The sequence below is a fragment of the Pezoporus flaviventris genome, unplaced genomic scaffold (assembly GCF_033815535.1).
Source record: "Pezoporus flaviventris isolate CSIRO_AGI_PZ_B2104156 unplaced genomic scaffold, CSIRO_AGI_Pfla_v1 ptg000070l, whole genome shotgun sequence".
NCBI classification, from domain to species: domain Eukaryota; kingdom Metazoa; phylum Chordata; class Aves; order Psittaciformes; family Psittacidae; genus Pezoporus; species Pezoporus flaviventris.
The window spans coordinates 5,706,080-5,733,422 of record NW_026892618.1 but is presented as its reverse complement, the minus strand read 5'-3'; the positions used below and the strand labels follow the sequence as shown (position 1 = coordinate 5,733,422).

The 27,343-nt window shown below is 38.6% G+C and overlaps 1 protein-coding gene across 4 annotated transcripts; it reads right to left on the bottom strand.

Moving 5' to 3' along the window:
* Window positions 1-450: 450 nt before the first annotated feature.
* Window positions 451-27,343, bottom strand: LARP1B (La ribonucleoprotein 1B). Of its 4 annotated transcripts, none has more exons than XM_061472205.1 (19): window positions 27,046-27,343; window positions 19,518-19,579; window positions 18,396-18,458; window positions 17,377-17,545; window positions 15,794-15,940; window positions 13,228-13,383; window positions 12,847-13,015; window positions 9,477-9,621; window positions 9,092-9,266; window positions 8,130-8,302; window positions 7,284-7,652; window positions 6,256-6,370; window positions 5,173-5,384; window positions 4,746-4,852; window positions 4,079-4,239; window positions 3,621-3,765; window positions 2,330-2,439; window positions 1,980-2,107; window positions 451-1,178 (listed from the first exon to the last, which is right to left on the bottom strand). In XM_061472205.1, the coding sequence occupies exons 1-19, from the start codon at window positions 27,308-27,310 to the stop codon at window positions 945-947; spliced, it is 3,105 nt and encodes a 1,034-aa protein (XP_061328189.1). In that variant the 5' UTR covers window positions 27,311-27,343; the 3' UTR covers window positions 451-944. The 4 variants fall into 4 exon arrangements, with proteins under 4 accessions (XP_061328189.1, XP_061328190.1, XP_061328191.1 ...); XM_061472206.1 differs by having other exon boundaries at window positions 13,240-13,383; window positions 27,046-27,342; XM_061472207.1 differs by lacking the exons at window positions 15,794-15,940; window positions 17,377-17,545; window positions 18,396-18,458; window positions 19,518-19,579; window positions 27,046-27,343 and adding an exon at window positions 14,125-15,747.

Here is a 27,343-nt window from a genome sequence, read left to right as displayed (position 1 = left end):
TGCTGCAAAATAAAGCAAAAAATGAAGTTTACAAGGAATACCTGGTTTCCCTCCAAACGCATTTTTATTTACTTGAAATAGGGAAAAAAAAAAAAGAAACTTTTAAAAATGATGTCTCTTGCTGGAGCACCTGAAACGCATCAGTGAATTCCAACGAAGACACCTTTCAAGCTGAGAATGTGAATACTTTGCTATTTTAACAACCTGCACAAACTGTAGATACTACTTGTTAATTAAAGACCCTACAAAATCACCAGATCTGTATTTTTCTGCTGCTTGAGTTATTAAGAATCAGCACTGAAGGAAATACCTGCAAAACTATCCCAGTTATGTCCACTCAAACTCCATACTCAATAAAATACTGTGGAGACCCTGAAAAAAATAGAAACTATGTCTCTAAATAGAATCCAGAAATGCAGTTTCAGACTTAGCTGCACATTCTCAAGTGTACTTTTGCACAAAAGCATACTTTTAATAGTTAAAGAGCAAACCAATCGTGTAGCTCCTTCCTTTACATTTAAGATTCTATATATAACGTAATCTTTTGCTTTGGTAAAATACAAATAATGGGAAATTCTGGGTAAAGAAAGCACAGTAAATACCATGGGTGTATCATACCTTTTTTAAGAAATATGAGCTGAAATGTAAGGCATCCCCAAAGTATTTTTTGTGTATGCAAGGAATGCAGTTGTTTGTAAACAAAAGCTTGAAGAAAGCAATACTGAAGCTAAAGAATCTTCCCCAGGATCCTTCCGATGATCCCAAAAGCAAGAGCAATTCTCCTAGGGTAAATGTTTTAGAACTAAATCCTGTGAAAAAGTGAATCCAATCCTCTGTCTTCCATAACATTTTTAATCACTTATTAGATTGGCTCGCCTTGAAGATCTCCAAACTGAGAGAGTGATGTAAAAGTTGATTCTTAAGGGTTCAAGCTTGTCTTCAGTCTATTTTTCTGGTACATCACTTTCTATAGATTTCATGGCAGCACTGTTACAGCCTATGGATGCTGGTACAGTATTCCCACCTGTAATGTTTCCTGGTGCCTGGGTCTGACAAGCAGCTGTTGGTTTAGTGGCCAGAAGTGGCCTACAGGAATTAGGCTGATGTTTCCGATGACCTGAATCCTCATCTGTTGCAGCAACTGGTCTCTTTCGGCCAGATTCTTCACTAATAGGAGGCTGAAAATAAACATTGACAGCCTGTTAAAGGTTTTTCTATAGGGCCAGGTATTTACCTTTTCACATACTCAAGGGATCAAAAAAGAGCATTCCATAATTAGGCCCTTTGTTAGGCCTAGTAATCTTAGTTATTTGCAACTCTCTGATGATATTCTAAAGCTTTCCTGGCCATTTAGCTAGAAGTGCTAATGTGTAATATAGCAAGGACTTTTGACGGTCTTAGAGCATTATTTAATTGTCCACCCCTCAAATGTTTGCCACAACTGGAAAAGGGAGGATTTGAGAGGATGATGGTAATGTAGTATACCATAAGCCAGTCAGGAAAAGCATGGCAACACTATGCTCTGGAATCACACAGCTTAAGTATTCAGCAGTCAACAGGAAGGATGCAGTCTATCTGGTATATGAAGTCTCAGCAAAGACCATGACTGTCACCAGTCATTCAGATATGATAGTGGAGCATGAATTCATTTATCACATTCTTAAAGGGTACAGGAGTCATCAGTCTTACCAGATGACAGACAACCTATTTTTTGCTATTTAATTACACAATGAAAATACATCAACACTTTTTACATTTCAGCCATCACATCTCAGCACTGGACTTTGGCTCGAAAAAAGAACATTTAGATGTAAAAGTGTATGTTTAATTTGAATTTAATTTTTTAATCATGCTGTTCCTAGTCATTAACAGGATGTGTAAAGCTGCCTTTCTGTGCAATGACACACTGTTCTCAGTTTACCTTGCACTAGAACTACCTGTACACCAAGTATTTATTGAAAATAAGTATTGAAACTTACGTCCACTCGGAAGTCCTCCAGTCTCTTAAATTTACTAAGGTATTCTTGCAGTTTGGGGTCAACCGCTGGAGTCTTGTGCTGAGAGTATTTTAGATAAGCCCAAAATTTTTCCAGTCCATATAGCTGACCTAATAATTGAAAAAGGTAATTTTACCAATTTACAAAGGTCAGATTCAATTAAAAACTTAATTATTCACTGGTAACTGTATGCTTAAGAGAACTGAAAAGGAACATGAACAAAAGCTGCTCCTGAATTGGTTAACAGGTCAGTGTCAAGGAACTGGGGTTATTTCCCATCTAAAGATCTAAAGCCTCCCCAGTGTGAGCCATGACAGGCCTGTGATAATTACCAGCTTCATAGTCTTTCTTTGTTTCTTCTTGGAAATCCCGGAATATTTCTTGCCTGAATTTCTTCTCTAGGCCATAGCTGTAAAATCTAAACAAGCATTCCAATCCATACCTGCAACAGTACAGAGAGGTGTGAAAAACTTGCACATGTGCTCCTCATTCCTCAGAAGGATGACAGTTTTCAGTCTCTCCTTGTATTTAAAGTAAATGGCACAATCTCATTTTACCCTTCTCATGAAAAACACTTCTTGTGATTGATTTTTATTAACTTACTGTTCTGAAACATCTTCACAAATAAAACTGACTTCAGAAAATCAAGGTTATCCGCCTGTTTCAACTTCCACACATACGAAATGGAGACAAATGCTTTCACATCTTTGGTATGTCTGGGTGCATAAACAGTTTCAACAAAACCAACCATTGTGGGTCAGACGAGAAGCCAGCCCTAACCCACCATCAGGTGCAAAAACCTAGTGTGGAGGGCAAGACTCTGTCCTTTAAGTACCCACACAATGCAGAGCCAGGGTTTCTGCCTCAGATTTGGTAACACATGGTCACCAGTGCTGCCTTGGGCCTCTAGGTAACTGGCACCTCCTCCTGTTCTGCATCACCTTAGTCCCTTTAAGAGCCTTCTGAAGTTTCTCCTGTTAAACGTGTCCTTGGATAATCACAGAGCTTCAAGAAAGCTCAGAGCAGAGACACAAGATGTTATTAAAGCCACCTCTGCACCCAAGGGGCTATCACTCTGCAGGCTCAGACAACACAACCAACCTCCGGGATTTCCATAGCCAGAACTTAACATTCAAAACCCTGGGCTACCTTGTCTCTGTAGCTAAGAACGGTGAGGAGAACTGAATGAAAGATCAGGAGCTGAAGAAAAGATCAAAGAGGTGAAGGGACAGTGGTCATTTCAACTAGTACTTTGGTAGGCAAGAAGTAGTTTGAACAAGTTGAATGAAGTTAAAAATGTCTTCGCCTATGGAAGGGATAATCTTAGGAGTATTAGGCAGTATAGAGCTGACTTGTCATGGTCAACAAATTGCAGGACTTTGTAGCATTCAGGACCAATTACAAGTCAGGAAATGCTGCACGTTTAGCTATTTATCTGCAAAGCACAAATACATACAAAAGGTTTTGGCTTTAAAAGAACTTACACAGACTGCTGCTTTAAAGATTTACATAGAGCCAAAGCCAATACTAAAAACGATCAATTCAGATACATGTAAACTTCTCAGTCATTAAAAGGAATGGTAAGACCTCAACAGTATGTAACTTCCAGGAAGAAGCGGATACCTGTAGTGTTCTTCTGCATCATCCAGAGCAAGTTCCCTGAATTCTTCATACATTTTCTTGTTAAAGTGATCTCTCAGAAAAAAGGACCAGAAACGAAAAAGTGTGTTCATTTCCTGGGACTGGCCAATTCCCAACCGTTTCCTCTCTGGAAGAAAAAAGGGGACGTTAAAAAAAAAAAACCAGCCTACTTTTAATTCTTCAGCAGAATAAGTGCTTTTACAGTAGCAATAAACAGGCAAGATCTTCCAGTAACTTGTTTAAATTTCAGTGTAATTTTTTTGTCAGGGTGTGTAAAGTTAAATGGAAAGCAGAGGTCATAAAATAGAAGCATCAAATGAATTTTGCTTTCTTTTCCCAAGAATAATGAGATTTGAGGAACAATGTGGAGAAAATTGGCATCAGAAGACACCTGGTAAACTCCACCTAAAATTTTAGGAAGTGCATTTAGCAGAGCTTACCCATTAGACACCTTCGACGGTATTTGTGGTACACCTGTTGAGTAAAGCCATTTTCTTTTAACAGTTCATGAGAAGGATGTTGAAATTTTGGAAGAGAATTTGGGGTACACCCGTAACTCCCTGCTAGTGGAGTTCCTTCTGAAGGCGAAGTATTGAAACTCCTGAAGGAAAGAGAAAAACAAAGAGAAAAACCCACCACCAAAACATAAATGTATTTCTGTCCTTTAAACAGAATGCTGCTCTACAATATCATTTTTCAACCATTCTGTCCGAATAATACGGTCACCTAATGACCACTACAATGCACACATGGGGACCAGTCATCTGCTTTTGGGGGCACTTCAACCATAATCAAATTCTGTGCTAGTATGTCAAAACAACCCCAGGCAGTTTCAGATGATGATGACTGAACATTGCTGTAATGCCTGATTTTAAAGAACAATTTAAAGGCAAAATCACTGCTACTATATCATGAATCAACAAACAACATTGTGAACATAGCCTAGCTAGCTTACTTCTGGAAAGCCTTGTATTCTAGGTTTTGTCTTTCTTCATTGCTCTTTCCTTGCTTCCACTGTATTTGTCTTTTCTTACAGCCTTCTCCATTAGCAGTGGGAAATAATGACATGGTAAACTAATTTTCTAAGACAAAATTAAAAGAAATTACCCCACAGAGGAAGTTCTTGGCCTGTGGTCTCTGGAGTCCATCACCCAGCCAACATGGGATTCTAAGGGAGGATTTGTACTGTGCCGTGTTTTTCTTTTTCTTGGAGTCTAAGAAAGTAAATCAAGCATTTATTTTCCTAATTTGATTTCACTCATTCCCTTCCTCTTAACACAAAGTTCTGAAAATTTTATATTGTATTCTAACACGTTAGAAAGTCACAACAGTCCAGTTTCATCACCTAAAGGACTTTTAAGAAGCATTACAGAGAAAATGTGGAAACCATTTTATAGAAATAAAAGAGAATTAACATGGTAAATATTTTGTAGATAATAAAAAAAAAGTATATGCTTGTTAAATTGTGGAGACAGAAATGAGTTTTATAGGCTTTTTTTCTGGTTTAAAAAATATATTACATCTTTCCATTTACCTTTACATCAATGGATCGTGCTTCTTTAACAACAGGATAGAACCTAGGTGTTTTGTTGGGATCCTGCAGCCTCGGGGTGCGAGGTGTTCGTGGGGTGAAGCCAGGGTGAACACGGGAGGAATCTGGAACTGCAGTTGGCAGTGACTGAGCTACTGCTGCTTTTGGAGGTACTTCAAAATTTAACGAATTACAAGTCAGCTCCTCTGCCAAACCTATATGCAGGAAGGAGAAAAAACTTGTTTTCAAGAGAGATTTTGGATTTCCAAGCCTAAGCTCCCCTAATACCTAGGATCTTAAAGGCCTTTCCTTTCCAGTTCAAGGAAACTACATCATCCCCATCAAATTAACAAAAGCACTTGGTGCAGAAGCAGTACAAACTGCTCAGAATTACGAAAAAATGTTTCAAGCATGTCTTTGCTAGTAAATTTAAACCCACTTCTTTGTTACCTGCTTGTTCTCATGCACCTACACTAGCAAAGTAATGGAAAATAAATGTTGGTGAAAATGTAACCACGTTCTTGCTTTTTTGTGAGGGGGTAGGTTTAGTGGTTTTCTTCAGCTACTATAAAGATGCTATTAGCCTGTATCCTAGTAAATGTGAATACTGTATCAGAAATACCTCAAAAGGTAAGATTTGGACATTATGACTGCCCAGTAAGGTCATAATGCAAGTAGAAAATTCTTCTAATTTCCCTCTTCCCCCCCCCCCCCCCCCCCCCAAAATCCCAATTTCTAGAAAAGTTCTCACAACGTCACTAGCTATTACTTTACGCATTGTAAATGCTAAGTTAAACACAAGGCATCTGCTGTTGGTATATTCTGACAACAGAACACTGCCTTTTGATGCTCATATATATCATGATAACTGTTGGTACCTGCTGCTTCTAATTCAACGGAAATCTTGCTACTGATGAACGGCTGACAATTTGAAGGAAAAAAAAACCACAACCAAACCAAAAACCCATGAAAGTCCCTCAGGCTACTGACTGAGCCAAAATTAAAACATTACACAGGCAGGAGTCAACACACCTACAGGATTGTTCTTTATCCCAGAGATTCTGAACACAAACATGTATTACTTACCTTTCTGTAACTCTGGAGGAACTTCCTGGGTTGGATCAGCAATTCGTTCTGGTGCAAGACTATCACATTCTTCTTTACTAATGAGATTTAGCTTCTTAAAGTTCTCAATCTCTTGCTGAATTAAAGAAAGCAGATTGTAAATGCAAAACATGATAACGGATATCATCCAGAAACAGGTGAATTTCATACAAGAGAAAATAAGCAAGCCATAACTGACACACAACTACCCATACCCAGCCAGTACAGATTTATTTTTTTTTAAAGGGAGATGGAAGGGGTCTCTAGCACACACTGTAAAAGTTGCCGCGAGCACTGTGTTAAAAAAAAAAAGCAGCTCAGGCTACATTGGCTGAAAGCAATAGTTATGCCAACAAATGGGCAAACGGAGGCAAGTAAGGTCATCTATATACAAATTTTCATAGATAAGAAATAGAAATGCTGAGATCCTGCCCCTTGCCAAGCTTAAACCCATCCTTTTCTGCAATAAGCATGCCAAGGAAGGTCCTAGCAACATAGATGAGCAGAAGAGGCCCTGCTCCCTTTCTCAGGCTACATCTAAATAAAAGCCAGTATTTGTAATTAATGTGTTCAGCTATAATAAAATAAGGTGTGCAATCTGAAGTTCCATTTGCTCACAGAGCTATCATTCCAACAACCTACAGGGCAAACAAAAATATAGTATAGTATAAAAGTATAGTATAAATATATAGTATAAAACTACTTTAAAATGAGATATTACTTTCCTCCCTTATTAACTCATCACAAAAGCATGCCCTCCTCTTTCCATCTGGTAGTGGTTTGCAGATGTTACAAAACTAACAATTCGTAGAACAAAACAACACTGGAAAACTTAAACCACCTCCAAAATGTTAAAAATAGTTCTAAAAAAATATTAATTCAATGGTTTTGGTCATATCTGTCATCAGAAAAATTTGCTGGTTATGCTTTTGACTATAACAAATGGCCAAAATTAATTCTGGAGCTGTTTGGACAAGTATGATTTTCAGGTCGAAACCAAAGACAGTTACCTTCATCATGGCATCATTTTCACTCTGTCCCATCCACAAATCCTGCTCATAATAGTATAAGCCATCATTAATAACTTTAGCAAGTCCTGATGTAATTTTTGCATGGCATACATGGTTGCCAGTATGATCTCCAGTATGTTTTCTCATATATGGTGGTGTCTGTGTTACAATCAAAATCTTGTTGACATCCTGATCATCAATTTCATAATCGGAATCACTGTCTGACCAATCAGTAAATTTATTCTTCTGACACTGAATTTGTTCCATCTCTTCATCAAACAAAAAATCAAGTTCTTCTTGTTCTTGCTCCTCTGAAGGTGGGGGTGGCTGCTGTTGATCTGATGTTTGATCAGGCATAGGAATATTTTCCTAAGTTGGAAAAAGTGATGCATTTTGTATTTGAATTAGATAGTGATTATCCAAATGAGAGATAAATAGGACATGCCAGAACATCTTCAATAAATGGATGTATGGGAATTAGAAACAATACAGACACTTCTAGATGTTTATTAAGTAAATTACAGTTCTAAATAATTCTGCCATAAACTTTTAGAACAATTATCAATGCACATTACATTTTTCAATTATCAACAGGTACAACAGTCCCTCAGCAGAAAAAAATCCCACCAAAACACAAACAGTATTTCATTTTAGTGAGCTCTGGATCAGGATTCTAAATGCACTTCGTTATTCCAGGTCTGGCAGAATGAGAAGTACACACACAAACTGTATTGCATTATCAAGCATAATTTAAGTTGTGAAAAATCTTGTTCTATGGTATAATCTGAAAGTTGACAAGTTTTGTATTTGTTTATTTAAACATGACTTAAAGGTTTTCCATCTTACCTTTAGTTTGACGGTGGATGCATGATGCCTCTTCTTCACTTCTATCCAAGGTTCAGAGTCCAAATCAGGTAAACTTGTAGACAATCCTTTAGATATTGTCTGAAAATTACTAATTTCAGTGTTTTCCTTTGGACTCAGTAGGCTTTCCATTCTTGGAGAATTTGGTGCAGACTCTAGCAGTGGAATACACTAGTTCAGTTCCTGTTGTAGGTTGGTTTGATTCTGTTGTGTTTGTGGGGTTAATTGTTTCACTAGTCTTTCTTTTAACTGCAGCCACCATTTTTCTACCCCTCTGGTTAAATGTAACACTAATCAGCAGAATTAATTTTCATTCTTAGAAGATAGCTTCACTCAACACTTTCAGAAAATATCAATTCTAACAACTTATTTATATGGAAAGTTTCTAACAGTCTAAGAGAAATTGTGTTTTACCCAGAAAACAAGAAGAAGGAACATCATCAGGGATGTCTTCCCCACACCATCCACTAGCTTTATGGATGGGCACCTAACTCAGTCTTCATTCTTCCCATTTAATACCAGCCAATATTTTAGTAAAATATTTCCTTGCCAAGGCTAGTTGGCGAACAAAGCCGTCTCATTATTAGTGCGAATGAGATCCCCATCCAAAATAAGGATGCACCAAGTAAAGAGTTAACCTCCATCCGCTACTAAAATGAAGCAGATTTTATAACTAACTTGAGCTTACTAGTACTACTGCTCCTAAGGGACTTAGTCCACCCTACTACGTTCTGGAGAATGGTCACAGCCATAAGAAACAGCTTCATCTACTTCACAACAGCCATGCCAGCCATGTGACTTGGCAACTGGAAGGCTGACAGGCATACCAACTGAATCTACCGTTACCAAACGTACAACTTCTATTACGAAATCAGTATTGAGGCAAACTTCCTAACTTACATACAGATCCCTAAGCTTAGGTTTCCAAAAAATAAATCCTTTACCAGTATGTGAGCCAAAATTTTGGCCTGGTATGAATTCTGGACAATTGATGAGCTGAGAAAAGTCAGTTGGTGGCAGACTGCATGGAGGAGGACCTGGAATTGGCCACTTTTCTGGATCAACCCTTTTTCTCAGCATCTGATCCACAGTTTCAACTTCTGTACTGTCCTTTATGGCCTGCGTAACAAGCAGATAATAACTATAAAAACTTCACATATCCAACACCATCCAAAGAAGAAAAAACCCACAAGCTTTGCCACTTACAGCCTCTTCATAAAATCCTTGTAATTGAAAACAGAAATCTTTTAAGTTCACATCACTGACTGTAAATGGCAGTCCAAAATTAACCAAGCAACTTTCTACATACATACTTCTGAATTATTTTACCTCTAAAATGAGTGCAGCATTTGTAGTCAGAGCTTGCATCCTCCGGAAGCTAGCAATCAATGAAACAGGTAGAAATCCTTGTTGGTCCATCTTTCTCCTCAGAAAGAAGTCTCTTTCCAAATTTTCTGCGCTGAAATAATACTCACTGTGGAAAAAAACATGCAAATATGAGCCTATTATAGATTAAAGAAAATCCTAAAATAGCAACTTAAAGGTTCCTTGTTAAAGCCTTCCATTAAAAACAGAGCATACTTGTCATCAACAAAATCATTCTTTCCACAGATGTGCCATTACAAGCAAGACTAACAGAACAGTACGTGTGCGTGACATGTGAAGACAGACTTATGAACCAGTACAGTACACAAGGGTATAAATCAAAGCCTGGTTACATCTGCATGTATGAATTGCATAAGGAAAAACTACACTCAGTTTTCCTTTCACCCATCCCGTCCCTTATTACTTACATGGACAGAAGGAAATAAGAGTCTCTTAGCCTCCATATAGATGAAGGATAACTACTGCTTACAGTCAGGGAATAAGCTATTTCCCAGTACCAGTGCACCTTCATCCTCAACTGTATCTTTTCTTTTCCCAGTTTCTAATACATTAGAAGCTTAAAGTATCCTATCTGAGTGTTGAGGCACATATATATACTCTGAATCATAACTTCAAGCATACTTGAGGGAAGATGAGGAAAAAAATAGTAATGTTTTATTTGACATAAAACTGTATCAAAAGGCACAACAGCTCATGGAGAAATGTAAAGTCTAAAAGAAGAAATGATGTTTACTAGATAAAGAGGAACAAGGGCCATTTCAGGAATCTGACAATACCATAGAACAAGAAACATGAGGGACAAAGAAAGAGCAGAAAGACAAAACTTCTTAAATAATGAAACTGCTCTATGAAATGATGAGGGTGTCAAGACCTTTTATGCTTAGTGAAGAGAAAAAGGAATTCAAATCATGATCTCTCACACACAGAAAGGGAAAGGGAAAGAGAAAGCATCCTATGAAAAAATGGGGAAAAAACACCCCAATTTAATCATGACAACTAAAATCTAAGTCTTTCACAGAGTTTACGCATATACCACGATTTTGCATGTTACATCCAAGGAATACTCGTCACCAGGTTTAGGAAAATGTAGGCAGAGCAATTAAAATTCTATGACAAAAATAGAGGTAGGACAAAAATAAGAGGGCATTAAAATGCTGAGGAAAAATAAACAAACAACCACATGCAAATGTAAATAATTCAAATTTCAGCAACGCAAACTGCTAAGTGTCTCCACTGAAGTTGGGATCAAGGCCAAAGTTACCAAGAGGAGAGGACTCTGATGCCATCAGTGACGCAAGCAGAAGCTTGATACCATTTCTTTCTCTATTTTTTGGTAGCTAAAGAAATTCAAAGCAAAAGCTCTGCATATGAAACACTCGGCTCCAAAACAGAATTAATAAAGTCTCAAAGTTGGACAAGACATACAACAAATGAAAACATTGCCATTGAAACAGATCAAACACAGAAGAGAATAAAGCTTTTGGAGAATTAAGCTCTTACTCAGAGCTAAGTAAACTGATCAGTGAAGCAACGGTGCACAAAGAGAAGGTTTCTTTCAAGAACATTCTGTTTACTGTTCCAAACTGCTAAATTCCTTTTCCCCTCCCAGTCTAGAAGATAAGCAAGCACAAAAGCCATATACCAACATTTTACTAATGTTACCTTTACAGTCATACAGTAAAGGTAAAATCTTGTAACGATTCACCTAGTTAAAAATTCCACAAGCGGAAATGGACAATGACTGAACTTGACTCAAACTGCCTCACTTGATGTCCATCACTCTAGAAAAAGGAATGTGAAAGACCATTAATGAAAAATGAAGACAACGCACAAGTTCGCTCTAAGTAGAGGGACAAACCTAAACACACACATCCCCTCCAGCTTTGCTTTTCTTTTTCCTTGGAGTCTTCCTTCTTTGGCATAGTCACTTTAGTATTATATAACTAAATTATGAAAGACAGACAAAACCATCCCCATTTAGAAGCTAATAATAATAAGTAACAGGTAATTGATGAATAAAGTCTGTTTTCCATCACTTTTAATGTGATAAGAGAAGCTCAAGAATCACCCTCTCTGTCATGGAAAGCAAACTCCATAATCAAACAGCCTTAGGAGTTCATATCAGACAACCAACCAATGGCTCTGGATAGCCAGCCATGCCAAGCCTTCTACTGACACCTGCCAACTTCTTGCTGCTACAATAAAATACAAATATAACCAGAAGTCAGATGTGACCAATGCTGTAACTGACATTTTTCTCAGCAGAGGGGGACATCATCATGTCCTACCTTAGAAGGTCTGGATTCTACACTGCATGCCCAGAAATCTGGCCAACAGTGGAGTGTCTGTGCTCCTCCCCCACTTGTCTGAGGACAGTGCAGGCCGATTATCCTGACATGGGGTTACATGTCCACTGTCAGGTCTCATAGGGGCCTGGCAGCAAAAGTAACAAAAAAGATTGCAATAGAAGTTTTGAAGTTGATAGCCACATGCCAGATACTTTCTGCCCTTAAAGAGGCTTTTTTCTTCCTTTTTGCGTCAACTGTAACAAAAGAAGCAAGAATAAAATAAGCAAGTTGCTTTATGGAACACAAGGGCAATCAAAAACCACCACAAAGGCATCACAGAGAAATGCTGCTGCAAGCACAGAAGATGAAATATCTGCCAGTGGTGGAAACTGTCTCTTTAAAATGAACTAGTGGTTTCCAGGCCCTTTTTGACTTGCCTCCTCGTGATAATCAGTCTTCCAGATGGTTTCTCATTGCCTAATAGTGTACATGAGAAAGTAAACAATTCAGATTATTGAAAAATCAAGTATCATTGCAAAACCACTCTCTTTCAGTTAAATGCTTCAGGTGAAACACTCCAAAACCATAAAACTAACAAGACTTCTCAAAGTGAAATTGAGAGCAAATAAGTGAAACATCTAGCTACACCACCCAAGAACAGCTTTATAGGCAAACAGACCAACAGTACTCAAAAGCACAAGCTCAGAGACATCCATATCTCAGTTACATGACAACATAGCAAGAGGGCTAAGTACCATAAATAAAGCAGGTATATGAGATAGAGCCAGACTACAGCACAAGATGCAGAGCAGCTTCCTTAAAGTTTCTCCCCACCACTCAAGTTCTTCCTCCCCACTAATGAATGAATTCAAACCGACACTGGTAATGGTTAAATAAAAAAGGTAAATTGAGACGCCTTAATCTCCATCCTTATATGGATAACAGTGACTAAATGCTATTTGAAATGAGTTATTTTATCTTAACTAGATCTCTGAAAATACTTGTATATTAAGCAGTCTACTTACATTTGATGCTTTATATATTCTTTGAGAAGTGCTTCATCCACAGAATACATCTGCACTCCTGCTGCATCACCATAATAATACATCACAGTAGCATTAAGCTCAGGTTGAAATATTTGGTCGATCCCTTCATCATACAATTCGTGATAACCAACTGAATATTCAAAGTTCACTTCAAAATAAAGGAGAACATAAAAAGAAAAAATATTAAGTCCAGCACACAAATATTTTAAGGCATGATAAGCACTGCTGTTGGCTTTCAGCATCTGATGTTAAAATACTCAAGCTGATTAAGTTACAGGATATGTTTTCTGAGACAACTCTTACTTCATGTGCAAACAATAACATTATAAACACAGTTTAAAGTTTTTACTAAGTATTTACTTCTTTGCATACTTCTGGGGTTTCCTCTGCCTCGTCCTCTTCCCCTGCCTCTGCCTCTTCCTCTGCCTCTGGAGAAGCCTCGAACACTGCCACCTTCACTTCTCACACTGCATACTTCATCATGATCATCATTTTTTTCTCTATCACGGCGCCAATCTTTAAGATAAAAAAGCATAATACTTGCAATCATAATTAAATATCTCAGTGCTCAAAAGTTCCCTGCAACAAGAGTTCTCAGCTTCATCCCCAGCAATCCACTGACTCAGACATGCTGGCTGAAGCAGGTCAGATCTAAAGCTGCAAGGGTGAAACAGCAAGGCTTGCCCAGCCATGCGTGAAGGTGAGTCAGGCAGAAGCTGTTAGCAATAAAGAAGAGTAAATTGGATTGACTGGCAGTCAATCCCAAATGCTTCTGAAGCAACTGAACGCTGTTGTCAGCTCAGGGATCACAATACCTATGATCAGCTTGGGACATGAAGGAATGATCATGCAATTCTCCTTCCAGCATGACAGCCTTTCTTCTCCTGTGGACAACTCCCGCTACCTCAAGATAGTTAGGAATGGCTCCTAGCTCTTGATAATCCTGCTCAGGGTGGAATTTCCATACTATTGGGTCTCTGGAAGTCCTCTTGGTTCCCAGAGGCAACCATCTACTGTGCCCCTGAATCTGCTCATTTAACAGCAATCATTTGATTATCGTGCCCCAAACTGAGCTTGTAAGTTAAGGACCCCTTTATGATAACACATGCAAACCTAAGGTGACTGTGTCAGAATATATGTACATTTTTTATATAAATATGTGGTCTGCACATAGCAAAAGAGAGCAAGAGAGAAGCAGCAGAAGAAAGAAAAGCAAGCAGGTCCAAAGCAGACCCCAGGGACCTTGGCTCCACTCACCACAATACTTAAGGACAGGTGTAATTTTCACTTTACTCATGAGAGAAAATGAAGCCCTCTCTTACACCATTTCTTTCTCTTAACACTCTCAGACTTCCATCTTCAGTCACCCACTGTTGCTTAAAGTTTCTTTACAATGCAATTGGATAGTCTTCCAGATGCCGGGGGTCCTCTCTGTCAGAGGAATGCCTGGGGATACATCCTCTACTTGATCAAATTGAGAGCTACTAAATTTATCAAAGGACTGACTAAAGATATGATTCTCTGCTCATATTAGAAATCTTATTTTACTAGCAATTAATTTTAATGAACCCTACAAAACATGTATGCTCGTACATTGCAGTTCCTGTACTTTCTGTGAAATAAGACTCTAAATTTCTGAATGTCATAATCTGTGTGTCTCCCACTGGGAATTTGGACCTCAGCCTCTGCAGTCACTACGCTCACCTTTAGAGATCCCAAATGCATGGGCATTAATTGAACTGTTTTCCCAGATCAGTTTCATTTTTGCGCTCTGAGAGTACATGTGGCTTAGACACAGGCAAAAGTCGTATATATAACACGTTCATAAACTAGTGTTGTATTCACACCTGAAACAAGGTTTTTATTTACACAGCCAGTGTTCCTGAAGAGTAAGAGATGATTTCATCTTTTCTCACACTGAAACTGGTCTTGAATCACTAGATCCTTGAGGCAGAGTTCATGCTACAAGTTTCTGGTCATTTGACCATCCTGAGGAATAACTGCTGAAGAAAGAGATACACTAGCGAAATTCATCCCCCTACCTCTGTACATCCCTCAGACAGCCAGATCAAACCCTCACATCCATGTTCCTAAAACAACTTCATAAGCAAATCCTACCTCAGTAGCATCTGGCACTTATAATGAGTAAACATTTAAATTGTTAATGTATATTGAGATTTTAAAACTTAAATGCAAATACATAAACCAAAGAGTTACACTCAGTCTAAGATTTCTGCTGTCTGACAAGCTGTATTCAGCACACCTGAGGACCAGAAGCAGTACCAGCTGTGGTGCATTTCTTCCTCTGTTATGCTAGAACAACTTTTTGCATGACCATGCTGAGAAATAGGTCAGGGAACTGGTCCAACTTAAAGGAAAAAACAACATCAGTAGAATTGCCAAAGCAGAGTTCAAAGTGTAGGTCCACAAGCAATTGCTCTGGTAGCAACAAGCTGCAGGAATAGCAGTAGAGCAGGACAGAACAGCCACCTTATGAGACTATTTCCAAACTTCCCACATCATAAAGCTGTGGCCCAAGACTGTATAGGGAGCTATGAAAAGAAAAATATATGCTGCTCTGATTTTGCCTCTGCATCAACACACATTGCAAAGGTAGGCTGTTTCCAAACTCAGTTACTCAGCAGAGTCGGTGACTGAGACGTTACAATTCTGATCAACTTGAAGAGGTTCCAAATATATCTGGCAGTAAGCTCTTAAACAACAAACTTTCCAATTTAAAATTTGTTAAGCCACAGAAATACCATTTATTTCTATTTTGCAGGTTATTAGCAAATATAAACACTAAGTCTTAGTTAGTATTGGCAAAGCCAAGTTTCAACATAAACTGCCAATTTAACACCTACTCACATGGTATTATACTTCATTTGCCACAAATAGAAAGACCCACAGATTGAAAACCACTTACTTCTTGTCTCACTCCTCCAGTTGTCATGAGTTGGTATTGACTTGTTTGTTTCCAACAGAAATCCTGAGCTCGTTCGAGAGCCTGGTCTTTCTTGACTTGCTGACCTTACACTGTCCAAGTGAAGTGGCACCCATTTCTGCTTGTTACCTTGAAAAGTTAATATATTACTTGTAATTCTAGTACTACCTGAGGTTTTAGCTCCTGAAATGATTCTGTGGAATTTCTCTTGTAGAACTAGTAACAGTTAATTTCAAAGTTTAAAAACTGGGAGAAGCTTAACACAGAAATTTTAAGATATTATGATATTATGAAATTTTAAGATACAAGGTGAATGACTAAATAGTAAATGCAGTAAACAGGAATTTCTCAAACTGAAAGGTAACCTTACCTAAGCTTTAAATATATGAAATAAAGGTGAGGTTTTTATTTAATGATTTTTTAGATGTAAGTTCCATTACCAAGAATTTATAGCTACATAACTGTTAAATACATACAATAAATTCATTACTAGATAATTTCACAACTTGTACATGAAACTTAAAGGTAAGAAATAACATATCAAGCACTAAAATAAAGATTTCAATCACAAACCATAAGGAAAATTCCTAAGAATTTAGCTGTGGTACTGTATTTTACCTTGAGATACTCAGATTGAATTCTTTCATGTGCATCCACAATTATTTGTTGCAAAATAAAGCAAAGCTTTATTTTGTCAGAGGCTGGCCTAAAATCTCCACTAACCATATATTTAGTGATGACATTTGCTGTTCTATATTTAACTGGTATTGTAGGCTTCATACCTTTGTAGCCAAGAAATATAAGCAAATACATAAAATAGGGGTGAAAATGTGGGGAAAGAAAAAAAAAAAAAAAGTTGTTCCTATGACTTTGAAAAAATTAAAAGCAATCAAGAACATGTTCTTAAATATATACATAGGAAGATTAACAAACCTAAATAGCAAAGGTCTTTAGCATCTGAAGAAATACCATCAGGGAAGCAAGAAACAAAAGCACCTAATGGCAGCAATATCTTAAAACTGTCGCAGCTTTTTCTCCAGCCTACTGCAGTCTACCAACCAAATGAGATACAGGTTTACTTCCCATCTTAAATGTAACAGATTGGATCAAAAGGAAATTAATAACCTGTTTTATTTTTTACATGATCACTTCAAGGTGTAAGCTAATAGTAAAAACCAAAAATGTGTTAGTATATGTAGTTATATATAGTTATTACACACACATGTATATGAAATTAAATTAATATAGTGCTATCTATTTAGGGTAATAAAGATAGGAGACATAATAATGGTTTGTACATCCATACTAGAATTTTCCATAAATCATCAGAGTTCCATGGACCTTCACTAGGACACAAGTTGCTTTTCCCCCAGAATCCCCATTTGACTAAGCAGAACAGTCCATAAAGAAAGGAAGCCTGGTTTAAGCTTCCTAGCAGAAAGCAATATATCCTATTATCACCTACAAAATTCAAACCAGAAAAAGTTTCGTTAAGTCATTCAACTGGAACTAATGTAACTGTATCAGTGGTGACTTACTGCATTATACATAGCCCCCAAACTGACCTTTTTTCCTTTGGTTATTAGTCTGAGCTTCATCTTTGCTTGTTTTATCTCCTGGACCATTTGGCTTTGCCTCCTGCTTGTCCTTGATTCCATTATCGCTTTTTTGATCAGATTTCTCCTCCTTTTCTCTTCTATTTGTTGGCTTCTTACTGTGACTTACAGTCTTGCACTGCAAGAGATGTTGGCAATTATTTCTGACAGTACAGCTGCTGACAGCAAAAGGTCTAAATTTCCTTTACTTATTAAAATTCCCTTATTATTACCTGTTCTCAATCTCTTCAGTAGGCTGAGTTTTTAGACCTGTTGTTTTGTAAAGTCTCATTTTAAACAGTTCTATTTTCCACTAACTTGGCAAGAATATAAGAATAATTTTTAGACTAAGAAAGTTTTTGTTTTTTAACTGTTGATGTAGAATTGCAGAGTGCACAACAATCACGTTTCAATACCTCAAAAATGAAGTTTATTATATAGGAAAGAAAGAAAGATTACTCACCAGTACCTACTATTCAGACTGATTATCTTTAAAAAGCTTTGCTTACAGAACACCCAGTGGTAAATCAGAAACTCCCATGATGCTCTACAATCTCAACAGCATGCCAAATACTCATGTAAATTATAAGGAGCCACAGGTCTTGGCTCTGACAATTCTGTTCCACTAAATCAGAACATGAACCAAAGATCTGAGGATGTGGAGGTGTATGATTATAGACCTATTTTTTCCCATATTAGAATATTGCATTTAGTGGGAACTGTGTGCCTTTGAGTAGAGCCAGCATCCTGCAGATCATTACTTCCTGGAAATCCCACAGAATAACAGGTTTCAAAGCAGGCAAAGTGAAACTTCAATACATGCTGGGGGATGAAGGGATTGAGAGCAGCCCTGTGGAAAAGGGCTTCATGAAAAGCTGAACATGAGCTGACAATGTGTGCTTGCAGCCCAGAAAGCGAACCATACACTGGGCTGCATCAGAAGCAGCATGACCAGCAGGTCAAGGGAGGTGATAACAAAGGATACTTACTTCATTGTTTGCTATTTCACTTGGTGTTGGCCAGTTTGTGATATCATCATGATATACCTCAGCCTGCAAAGATGACGAACAGTTTATACTACTTCCTAGATTTAAACCTTTTTAATACGGGGAAGGGAATATGTCAGTCATGACTCAGATGGCCAGACTACCCTCTTGAGTAGATTTGTTAGAAATAGCAATTTTTTAAAACTGAGAAATAAAACAGAAAATAAACACACAACTTTTAAAAATGGAATATGATCAATTGTAGAAACAACTATTCATTACAGTTACATCCAAATCAAGGTACAATACATCCTAGCTTGTAATTAGCATAACTATCTAAAGAAAGCCTTCATGAGGAACATCTTAGGTAGGCACAGGCAAAATAACATAGGAAGCAAGCAAAATTTTCTACATTCTATCATAAAACAAATTAAGTGAAAGTAAAACAGTTGTCAAATTAAATGTTGTTTTACACATAGCTTCCTATGCAAGTTAGAGATACCTATTGCTTAAAAGTTTTTTTGCTTTTAGAAGACTTTTGAGCACAGGTATTATTCAAAGTAAAAACGAGTGGCTGTACAAAATTTTAGAAACTTAACTTTCCAATACAAGGATTCAGCCTCTCCTGTTGTTACAACAGCACATAAAGAGCACAAATCACATAATATGCAAAAAGAATTTCGAAAACCAATCCAGCATCACCTGTGCTCAAGTGGTGTTGGTTCTTTGCAGCCCCTTCACATTTTTATATAATCCCATTGCTTTTTTTGAACAAAACTTCCTTTCCTTATCCTTTATACACACACCACTTATGCACTCCTTCTAACTTTAAAATTTCCCTTCTTTTTTCACTTTCCTCTTCAAAATTAACCATTACCAAGGCAGAATATAGCACTTCTGGATTTAACTTCAAAATACTTCATTATCTTTTTACTTTAGCACTATCAACCATTTACCATACTGAATAATTACAGCCAGAAATACCCTTTTGAAAGTCTTTTATTTTCTTACTACATTATCAGCTGAGCCAAAAGCCAGCTCAGATTAATAGGTCAGATTAAATGGGAATTCTAACACAACTGATGCAGTAACTCATAGCTGAACGGCCTTCTGGCAAATACAAACCTTGCTGAATTTCCTTGTCCTGGATTTCGCTGCTTTTGTAACTTTAGTGGAATTATGCAGTTCTGAAAAGGAAGAAAAATATTTTCAGTTGAAGAATTACATGTTAAAAGAGTAAGGAAGGTTTACTAAGTCATTATGCAAGCATGAAAAAACCCAACATAGAAGCAAGTACATAATCACAAATTCCTAGTAATTTCCTTTTATAAGCAATTACTCAAATGCCACTTCAAACTCGGCCATATCACTTGCAATCAATCCAAAGCAATGGAAAAATAGATACAAGGAAAGGCGAAAAGAGAAAATTACTATAAAACCTACATTAAGGCTAGTAAATTGTAATGCCCAAAATCCACACTGGATACATTTATGCTAAATATGAGCGTTTGCAATGAAGCTGACACTCATACATTTTCAGAACCATCTTGAGTCAAGACTAAAACTTTATAATAATGATTCCATCTGATCTCCGGAGCACGAGTCCATTATACTTCCACCAGTAACATCTGCTAGAAGTTAATGTAATGCTTGGAAATAACTCTCTCTCTCTCATATATAGCAACATTATTGGGCCTAATTATCTAAGATCAATAACCTCCACTGAATAAAAAAAAAGTCTATCTAAAATTTACTACGTATTTTAATACAGGTGCAATTGCCCTTCCACAAAACAATAAAACAAAGCAAACACTAGTATCAAGCAATTTGCTTGGAGACTAAAATTGAGAGAGAGAAAACCGCTTTTCTTGTTAAGCCCTTTCTCTGTTCTCCCAATGCCAAAGCATATTTTCCTATGGAGAAATGGTCACAACCTTTCCTTGAAAATTCTTATTCAGTTTTTTATTGCAACACAAGCTGAAAACATTGGATGTGACTGAAATCACTAGTGGATTATTATTATTATTCTTTCATACAGGGATAACATCACCTCCTAAACCCTTGTCTCATCACATCCAGTGACTAATCTTCCTTATCGCAGCTTCACACTGGGAACCCCACCCTCCCACCCCAGTGGCTCTGAAAACCCTCTCTCTGCTTCCTGGAATATACTGTCAACATTCGAAGCATAAATTTCTGCATACTTCATAGTCCACTGTAAATTAGATTAATTTTACTATTTACAACTTGCACATCACACAACACGTGAATTCAGTCAATCCTGATCGGCCTTTGACCTTCACCACACCATCTACCAACAGGGTTTTCTCCTCTCATACAGATCTGCTTTCTAAAACTAAGACAAAACACCCTCCCTAAACTGCCTCTTGTTATTCAGCTTCAACTGCATTTAGTCTGAGAGCTTTCAGAAACACACAGTGACGGTGTTACTATAATTTTTATTTGTCATCCAACAGCAAACTAATTGCCCTTTATAAAACAAGACAAACAGTTGTAGAGGTGGAGTCACAAACAAATTTGTAATTTTCTCCAACAAAACTGCCAATTATGTCAGCAGGTAAACTGACTGGCCATAGCATTTGTCCTGCAGCAGTGTGTAAACACACCTCTCTAGCTGTTCAATTACATTACTGAAGCCCTTTTTCCATCTCACAGCACTTTTACTTAAATTGCTGCTGAAAGACGCTCTGCCAGCGCTACTGTGTGTCACCAGGGTATAGCAAGGGATTCAAAAATAAGAAACTCAATATCATTGTACTGTCTTAGTCATGGGATATTATTCCAGGTGGCAGGAGAGGCTGAGTAGAGTAGAATGAGACCCAACTCGTTTTAAGGAATGTCTCTTATCGGTATGCAGTAATCCAAGACTTGGAAGATGCATTTGCACACTAAATGAAAATAAAATTAATATTAGGCAACACACTGCCTAGTTGATGATGTCCTTTCTGAACTCAAAGGCCTGAGATCTCGCAACACGCTATACTCACCTACCCCAAAAGAACTCCACAGGGTTTCTTGTCTTCCCAAAAGAGCCATGCTCAAAACCAAATTTAACTGATCTTTTCTGGGGCTAGTCATGTAGGAGCTGGATTTTAGTGTGAAGCATGAAAGGGAAAATAAAAAGAAGGGTGGGAGAGTAAAAGAACAGAACATCAGATCCCTTAAAATTTTACCCAGAGCACATCTGTTATGTTCTTATGAAGTGGCCTAGCGCCACTGTTCAGGCAAAACAAACTTTAGAGTGTGTTTAGATAAAAGCTTTATGCTTTACACTACTCTGGCGTTTGGTTTCAATATCACATAAAAGTGCTGAATACCCAGAAATGGTATCTTTAGCACCTTGCCCCTGCAGAACCCACCAAGCCCTTGTGAATAAACTGTTTCATTTGCTGTTAATACCAACCTAGCTGCATTGAAATTGTTTATTCGGTCATAGGCTACAAGGTAACCACTTCAGTAACTGCGTGTTGTGTTGATAAAAGAATTCAGTTACCTTCAATAACTTTACTTGGTGGGTTTCAGCTGAGTTTTGAGGTGGCAGGGGAAAAAAGCAAAATCAAGGATGAGGAAATTTAATAGGCCATTCTCATCTTTCGATCACTGAACTCCATCCAGTAAAGACGCAATCTACATGAAAACAGAAATTAGCCTTCAAAGGCACTTTTATTATGGTTCTTCCAAGTCTCTTACTATGCCACATCCTAACTAGGGATTTTCTGCAGAAAGACATGGATTTGCAAGCATGCCAAGTGCAGTACATCAAGATACACGGGATGACAATTCTGAAAATTGAAAGATGAATTTTGGATCCACCAAAACAGCAGCTATCCTCTGGGACAACAGCAACAGAGAAGGAAGAGCAGTCTGGATGGTGTGCAAAGATAAGAAAGTTTGCACATAGAGATGTATCACCAGAGCAGTAACCGATTACAAGACAAACTGCGTTTACAGCAGTAATATTAATAGTATTTCAGAATGGATGAAATTCTGCAAATAAACAGGCAGCAAGTACTTTTCTGATAGAAGGGGAGGGATGATATTGCCAATTTCTTTTGAAAGCAGAGTCTATTAGTAAAAAGGTGGAACACACTTCCATTTTGAAGCAAACGTGGTTTATGCTGTAAGGATTGCTAAGAAGTGTTCAAGTTTAATGTTTACTTGGACTCTACGTGTATTTCCTTCAGTGAAGGGAACTTCACAGAAATACCAGAAGTGCTTCATGAGGCAATTGAAATCACCCAGCATAACAGCTCTTCAAAACTTCAGTGGAACCTGTTTGTTGAACTTGTACAACATTTTCCTTTTAATGCTCAATTTGAAATTTCATAGTATAATTCATTTTTAAACAAGCTATATAAATTGTTTCAATAAATAAATGTGAAACTCTCACAAGTGTGACAAAACATGTAATAATTTGAATCTAGAGCATGGATTTAGGTCCAAGACTCTGGGAAATAAGAAAAAAAAACGTAATTATGTCAGGATCTTTCCTACAGTAGTTCTAGCATTTTATAACAAAACTACACTAGATTGATCTTTTTGATGCTATTTGAACAACTAACCAGGGCAGTGAGCTATGGCACCTGCATCCTTCTACCTATTTACATTTAAAACCAGTCAGTTTTTAAACAAAGCACGCAACAGGGGAAAAAAAAAATCCCCAACACAATTGATTAATCATTATACAATTTATTTTCCTTATCTCATTTTTTTCCTAGCTGCTCCACAGAAACCTGCAACACCTGTGACTGTTTCTACAAAAGCTTTCATAGTCTAAAGGGAGCACATGCTCGAGTACAGCAAGCCAGTACTGTGTCCAAGACTCAAGGCAGCAGGATGGATTGCTCTCTAAAAAAGGTCTCCAGTTCAGAAACAACCCAATCAACTCCATACTAAATTACATGTGCTGTTATATACAAGCAAACTACACACAGCGCATTTGTAAAGGTAATGGTTTTAATCCCTTCAGGGTTGGGGGTAATTGTCAATGTTGTACCCTTCAATAATTCATAAGGTAATTTTTAAAAGATGCTATTAAAACACTCGGCGAGTTCAGAAGAACTAACCTTAGATACACCAAAAAAATAAATAATCATAATCAGATCATTTACCAATTTGCTAATCAAATGCTTACTATTCCTATTAACACAGCATTTACTAAACTCTGCTTTTACAACCTGCTTTGCTAACAGACTAAAGCAAATTAATTTATACCATAGCACTACAGTGAACTGGTTCTGCTACCAAAATATCAATCAGATAAAAAGCATTCTTTGATAACCAGAAATAAATGCAATGAAGACAGACGAACTGAGCACAATGTAAGAGGCTGAAGTATATAGTTCATTAACTACATCAATCAAGCACACCAGGAAGCAAATCTGCTTCAACCACTTCAGCAACCCAGGCATTTTGCTTCACTGAGTACTTTCATAAATTTCAAGAACAATTTTTGACTAATTATCTAATGAATCATTGGAGACCCACATCAACTACACAAATCACATGAAGGCTAAAGAACTTGGCATTCAGATTCCCTTTCGCAGCCTTACAAAAAGGGCAGCACTTCAGGGTTCATCAAACAAATAGGTAGGAGAATTCATAATAAAATTAATTCAACACCTCTATCCTGGGGAAACTGTTTATATAGAAGAAGGGTAAACTAGCCTCTCCTGCGATAGGCCCAGCTCTGAGGGGCAGTGGAAGAAAAACAAGGCTCAGAAGAAAGACAAGGAATGCAGGGCTAACACCAGGTTGGTCTGCAGCTTCCATACAGACACATCTTGTTGGCTCAATTAAGAAAAAAAAAAAGCTTATCTTGTTGTTACCTTGTAAAAAATTTATCTACAAGATTCTACAGGACTTCTTCCTTGCAACTGTTCCTCTCCTCTTACTCACACAGCTTCAACTTGAAGAACTGAAGGCTTCCTGCAACATATTAGCTGGGAGATAGAGGGGAAGGAAGACACACTGGCAGAAGTACCTTTTATAATTTGAAAGGCCTGTGCTGAACTCCGTGTGTTCACAATAACTGGGAATAGACAGAAGCCTATTAATTTCACGAGCAATTTTATACTGCTATGAGCCTTTCTCCACAAGTTAAATGCAGATTAGAATGTACAATTAGATTAGGATGTAGCTGTATAATTCCAAAATTATTCTGCTTAAAAGGAAAGCTTAATAAAAGGCTTAGCCAGGAACACTGAACTGTGGTAACAAGCAGAACATTAAAAATTCAAATATGTTTACATTAAGTGCTGGGTTTACTATAACACGATTAAAACTTACTAACATACCCGAGACAAAAATACAACTGGTTTAGTAACAATGCTTTAACTGGATTCTTCCACCAAGAATTCGAAGCCCTTCACATTACTTTTTTTCCTTCTAGCGTCGGGCAACATTGACAGTTCCTTCCCTTGGCAAGAGCCAGGTTTGCCTCTATTACAAACTAAAGCCACGCTAAACTGAAAGTCGAAAGATGACAGACTGGGGTCAATTTTCTCAAGTGTGTAGCTATCACTGAACGTACCATATATGCATGTCTCAGGAAACTTTCAACAAATTAAGCCAGGATCAACAAGTTGAACAGGATTCAGTCACTACTTTGATGTGAGATTCTTTTACATTTTATTACCCTCTTTAAGGACAGTTTTACATTCCATCCTAGTAGTATTTCTGCTCATCTACTTATTATTTCACATGAGTAATTTCCATACTATTACATTCATATGGGCCTACTGTGACTTATTTTTGCTTTGCCGACATGCAATTAGTTACTTCAAAATACATCTCTCGTTGCAGATGGAGACACATGGCAATTCCTTCCTTCAAACAGTCAGGAAGGGTCAGCTGCTTTGTCTTTTACAAGGGAAAGAGCAGCGGCTCCTTCACAGTGGTTTTGGTGATGGCCAAACCAAAACACACACCCCGATATGTGTTCTTCACCGATGCCATTACCAGCAACAATGAGTCCCATATTTGCTCAATTACACACCTACTACTGGAAAAGATATTTTGGTACAACTACTCAGTTTAGTATTAACTTGATAAATGGTAAACACAACATCTAAGCAGAAAAAAAACAAACTGTGAGTTGTCTGAAATCATCAAATTAAGCATGCAATGTGCATAGCATGTTAACTCAAGTGCCTCCTTTCTCCTCCTTCTTTCCACAACTACTTTTGTGTACTACCTTACGTGGAAAAGTAAACTTTACAGAACGTAAAGCACAAGAAGGTGCTAATGCAATAAAAGAAGCTTTCCCAATGCTTCTGATGTACCATTATTATTACTGCCACAGCAAGGAAAATGAGTGACAAGTCGTCTTTCATGCACAGACAAGACCACAAGCTGCTGCCTAGCAAGCCAGATTGTAGAAGCTATGCATAAATAGGCATTTATGAGTGCGTCAGTACACACAAACAAAACAGCTGAGATGATAAAGATGGCTATGTCTGTTGCCAAAAGATTTGATCTTCAGTGAAGTAGAGATTTTGTGGTCTGGAGAACTCCTCTGCTTGCATGACCTGTACACTCGAAACTACAAATTATATATTTCTCTTTGTGAAGGAAGTACATATTTAATTCAAGGATAAAAGTGACTGAGATCACCAAAAGGTTTGTTAGGTGCCTTCAGAAGAAAGTGCTGAGACTGAAATTCTTGGGAAACACAGGTGGAAATACGTATTGTGAGGTCAGCGGTTCACTTCCAGCCAAGAACAATACTCCAAGAAGCTGCTAACTTCTAGGAACTCTGTGCTAGCCTAAGTATAATGCCTTGCAATTTCAGGTCAGGTTTTCGATGACCAACTTCGTAAAGCCATCTGCCTATTTATTTGCTACAAAGCCTCTAAAGTTGTTTTATCTTACACGCTACAAAGCCTCTAAAGTTGTTTTATCTTACGCATAGTGATGAAAGGCCAGAAAATTACACCACAGTTACTCTCACTCAATCTTTTTCCACATAAACAATTTAGATACTGACAGCAAGCAAACTGACTGCTTCTGTTAACATTTAAAGCCTCCACAATCCAAATGCTCTGGAAAGCAAAACCAAGTAACGGCTCGTACAGAGGGCCTTACTATATAATTAGGCAAAGAAGACCTGCGGTAAAGCAAACGGGGTTTAGCGATATCTCTAGAGAAAAAGTGAGACGGGCAGCTTACCAGCCCTGTTTGCTACTACCAGAGCCCGGCGCCATGCACGGCTCGCCGGAGGTCACCCGTTCCCGTTCCTGTCCCCCCCCCCACGTCCCCAAGCTGGGGGTGACCGTTCTCAACCTCAGTGAATTCGCAGGAGCTCAGCAGCTCCCGAGACCTAACAGAGACCCGTGTCCCCCCGCGGGCCAGGCGAAGGCGGCGCTCGGACCCACCTCCCATCGCTCGCTTCCCTCCTCTGCCCATTTATGTCAAAAGCCCAAGCGCTCGGCCCGTACCGCCGGCCGATCCGCGCCGGGCCCCGCTGCGCCCGTCCGAGTAGCGGGGAGAAACACGCGCGTTTCATGCCTGGAAATACCCCACGAAACGAAAACCAAATATAACCCAAAACCAGAGAGCCGCCACCACACGCCGGCCTGCACCCGGCCCGTCTCCGCCGCCACCATGCCGGTCCCCGGCCCGGCCGCCACACCTGCGTCCTGTGGAACGCGCTGTCCGTCCGCCACGGGCGGTGAGGGGCTGTTCCCCGCGGCTCTGCGCCTCGTCCACGGGTTCTCCTTGGGCGGCGGGGCTTCCACCGCCGGCCGCCGCCGGCCGCCCTCCTCGGCGGCCTCCTCCCCTTGAGGCGAGCTAGGCTCCGGCCGCTGGGGCTGCTCCGACTCCCGGGGCCGGCCGCCCGCCGGGCCGCCTTCCCCAGCACCGCCGACGGGCGCCGCCGACACCTGCGCCGCGGACATGCCCTGCCGCCCGCCGCGAGGGGCCGCCAGCCG

Coding starts and splice junctions, on each gene's coding strand:
- LARP1B (XM_061472205.1), bottom strand. CDS start 27,310: ATGTCCGCGGCGCAGGTGTCGGCGGCGCCCGTCGGCGGTGCTGGGGAA. Junction 17,546..18,395: donor GTGAAATAGCAAACAATGAA/GTAAGTATCCTT, acceptor CATCTCTTGCAG/TGCAAGACTGTAAGTCACAG. Junction 9,267..9,476: donor ATGCTGCACTCATTTTAGAG/GTAAAATAATTC, acceptor CTTGTTACGCAG/GCCATAAAGGACAGTACAGA.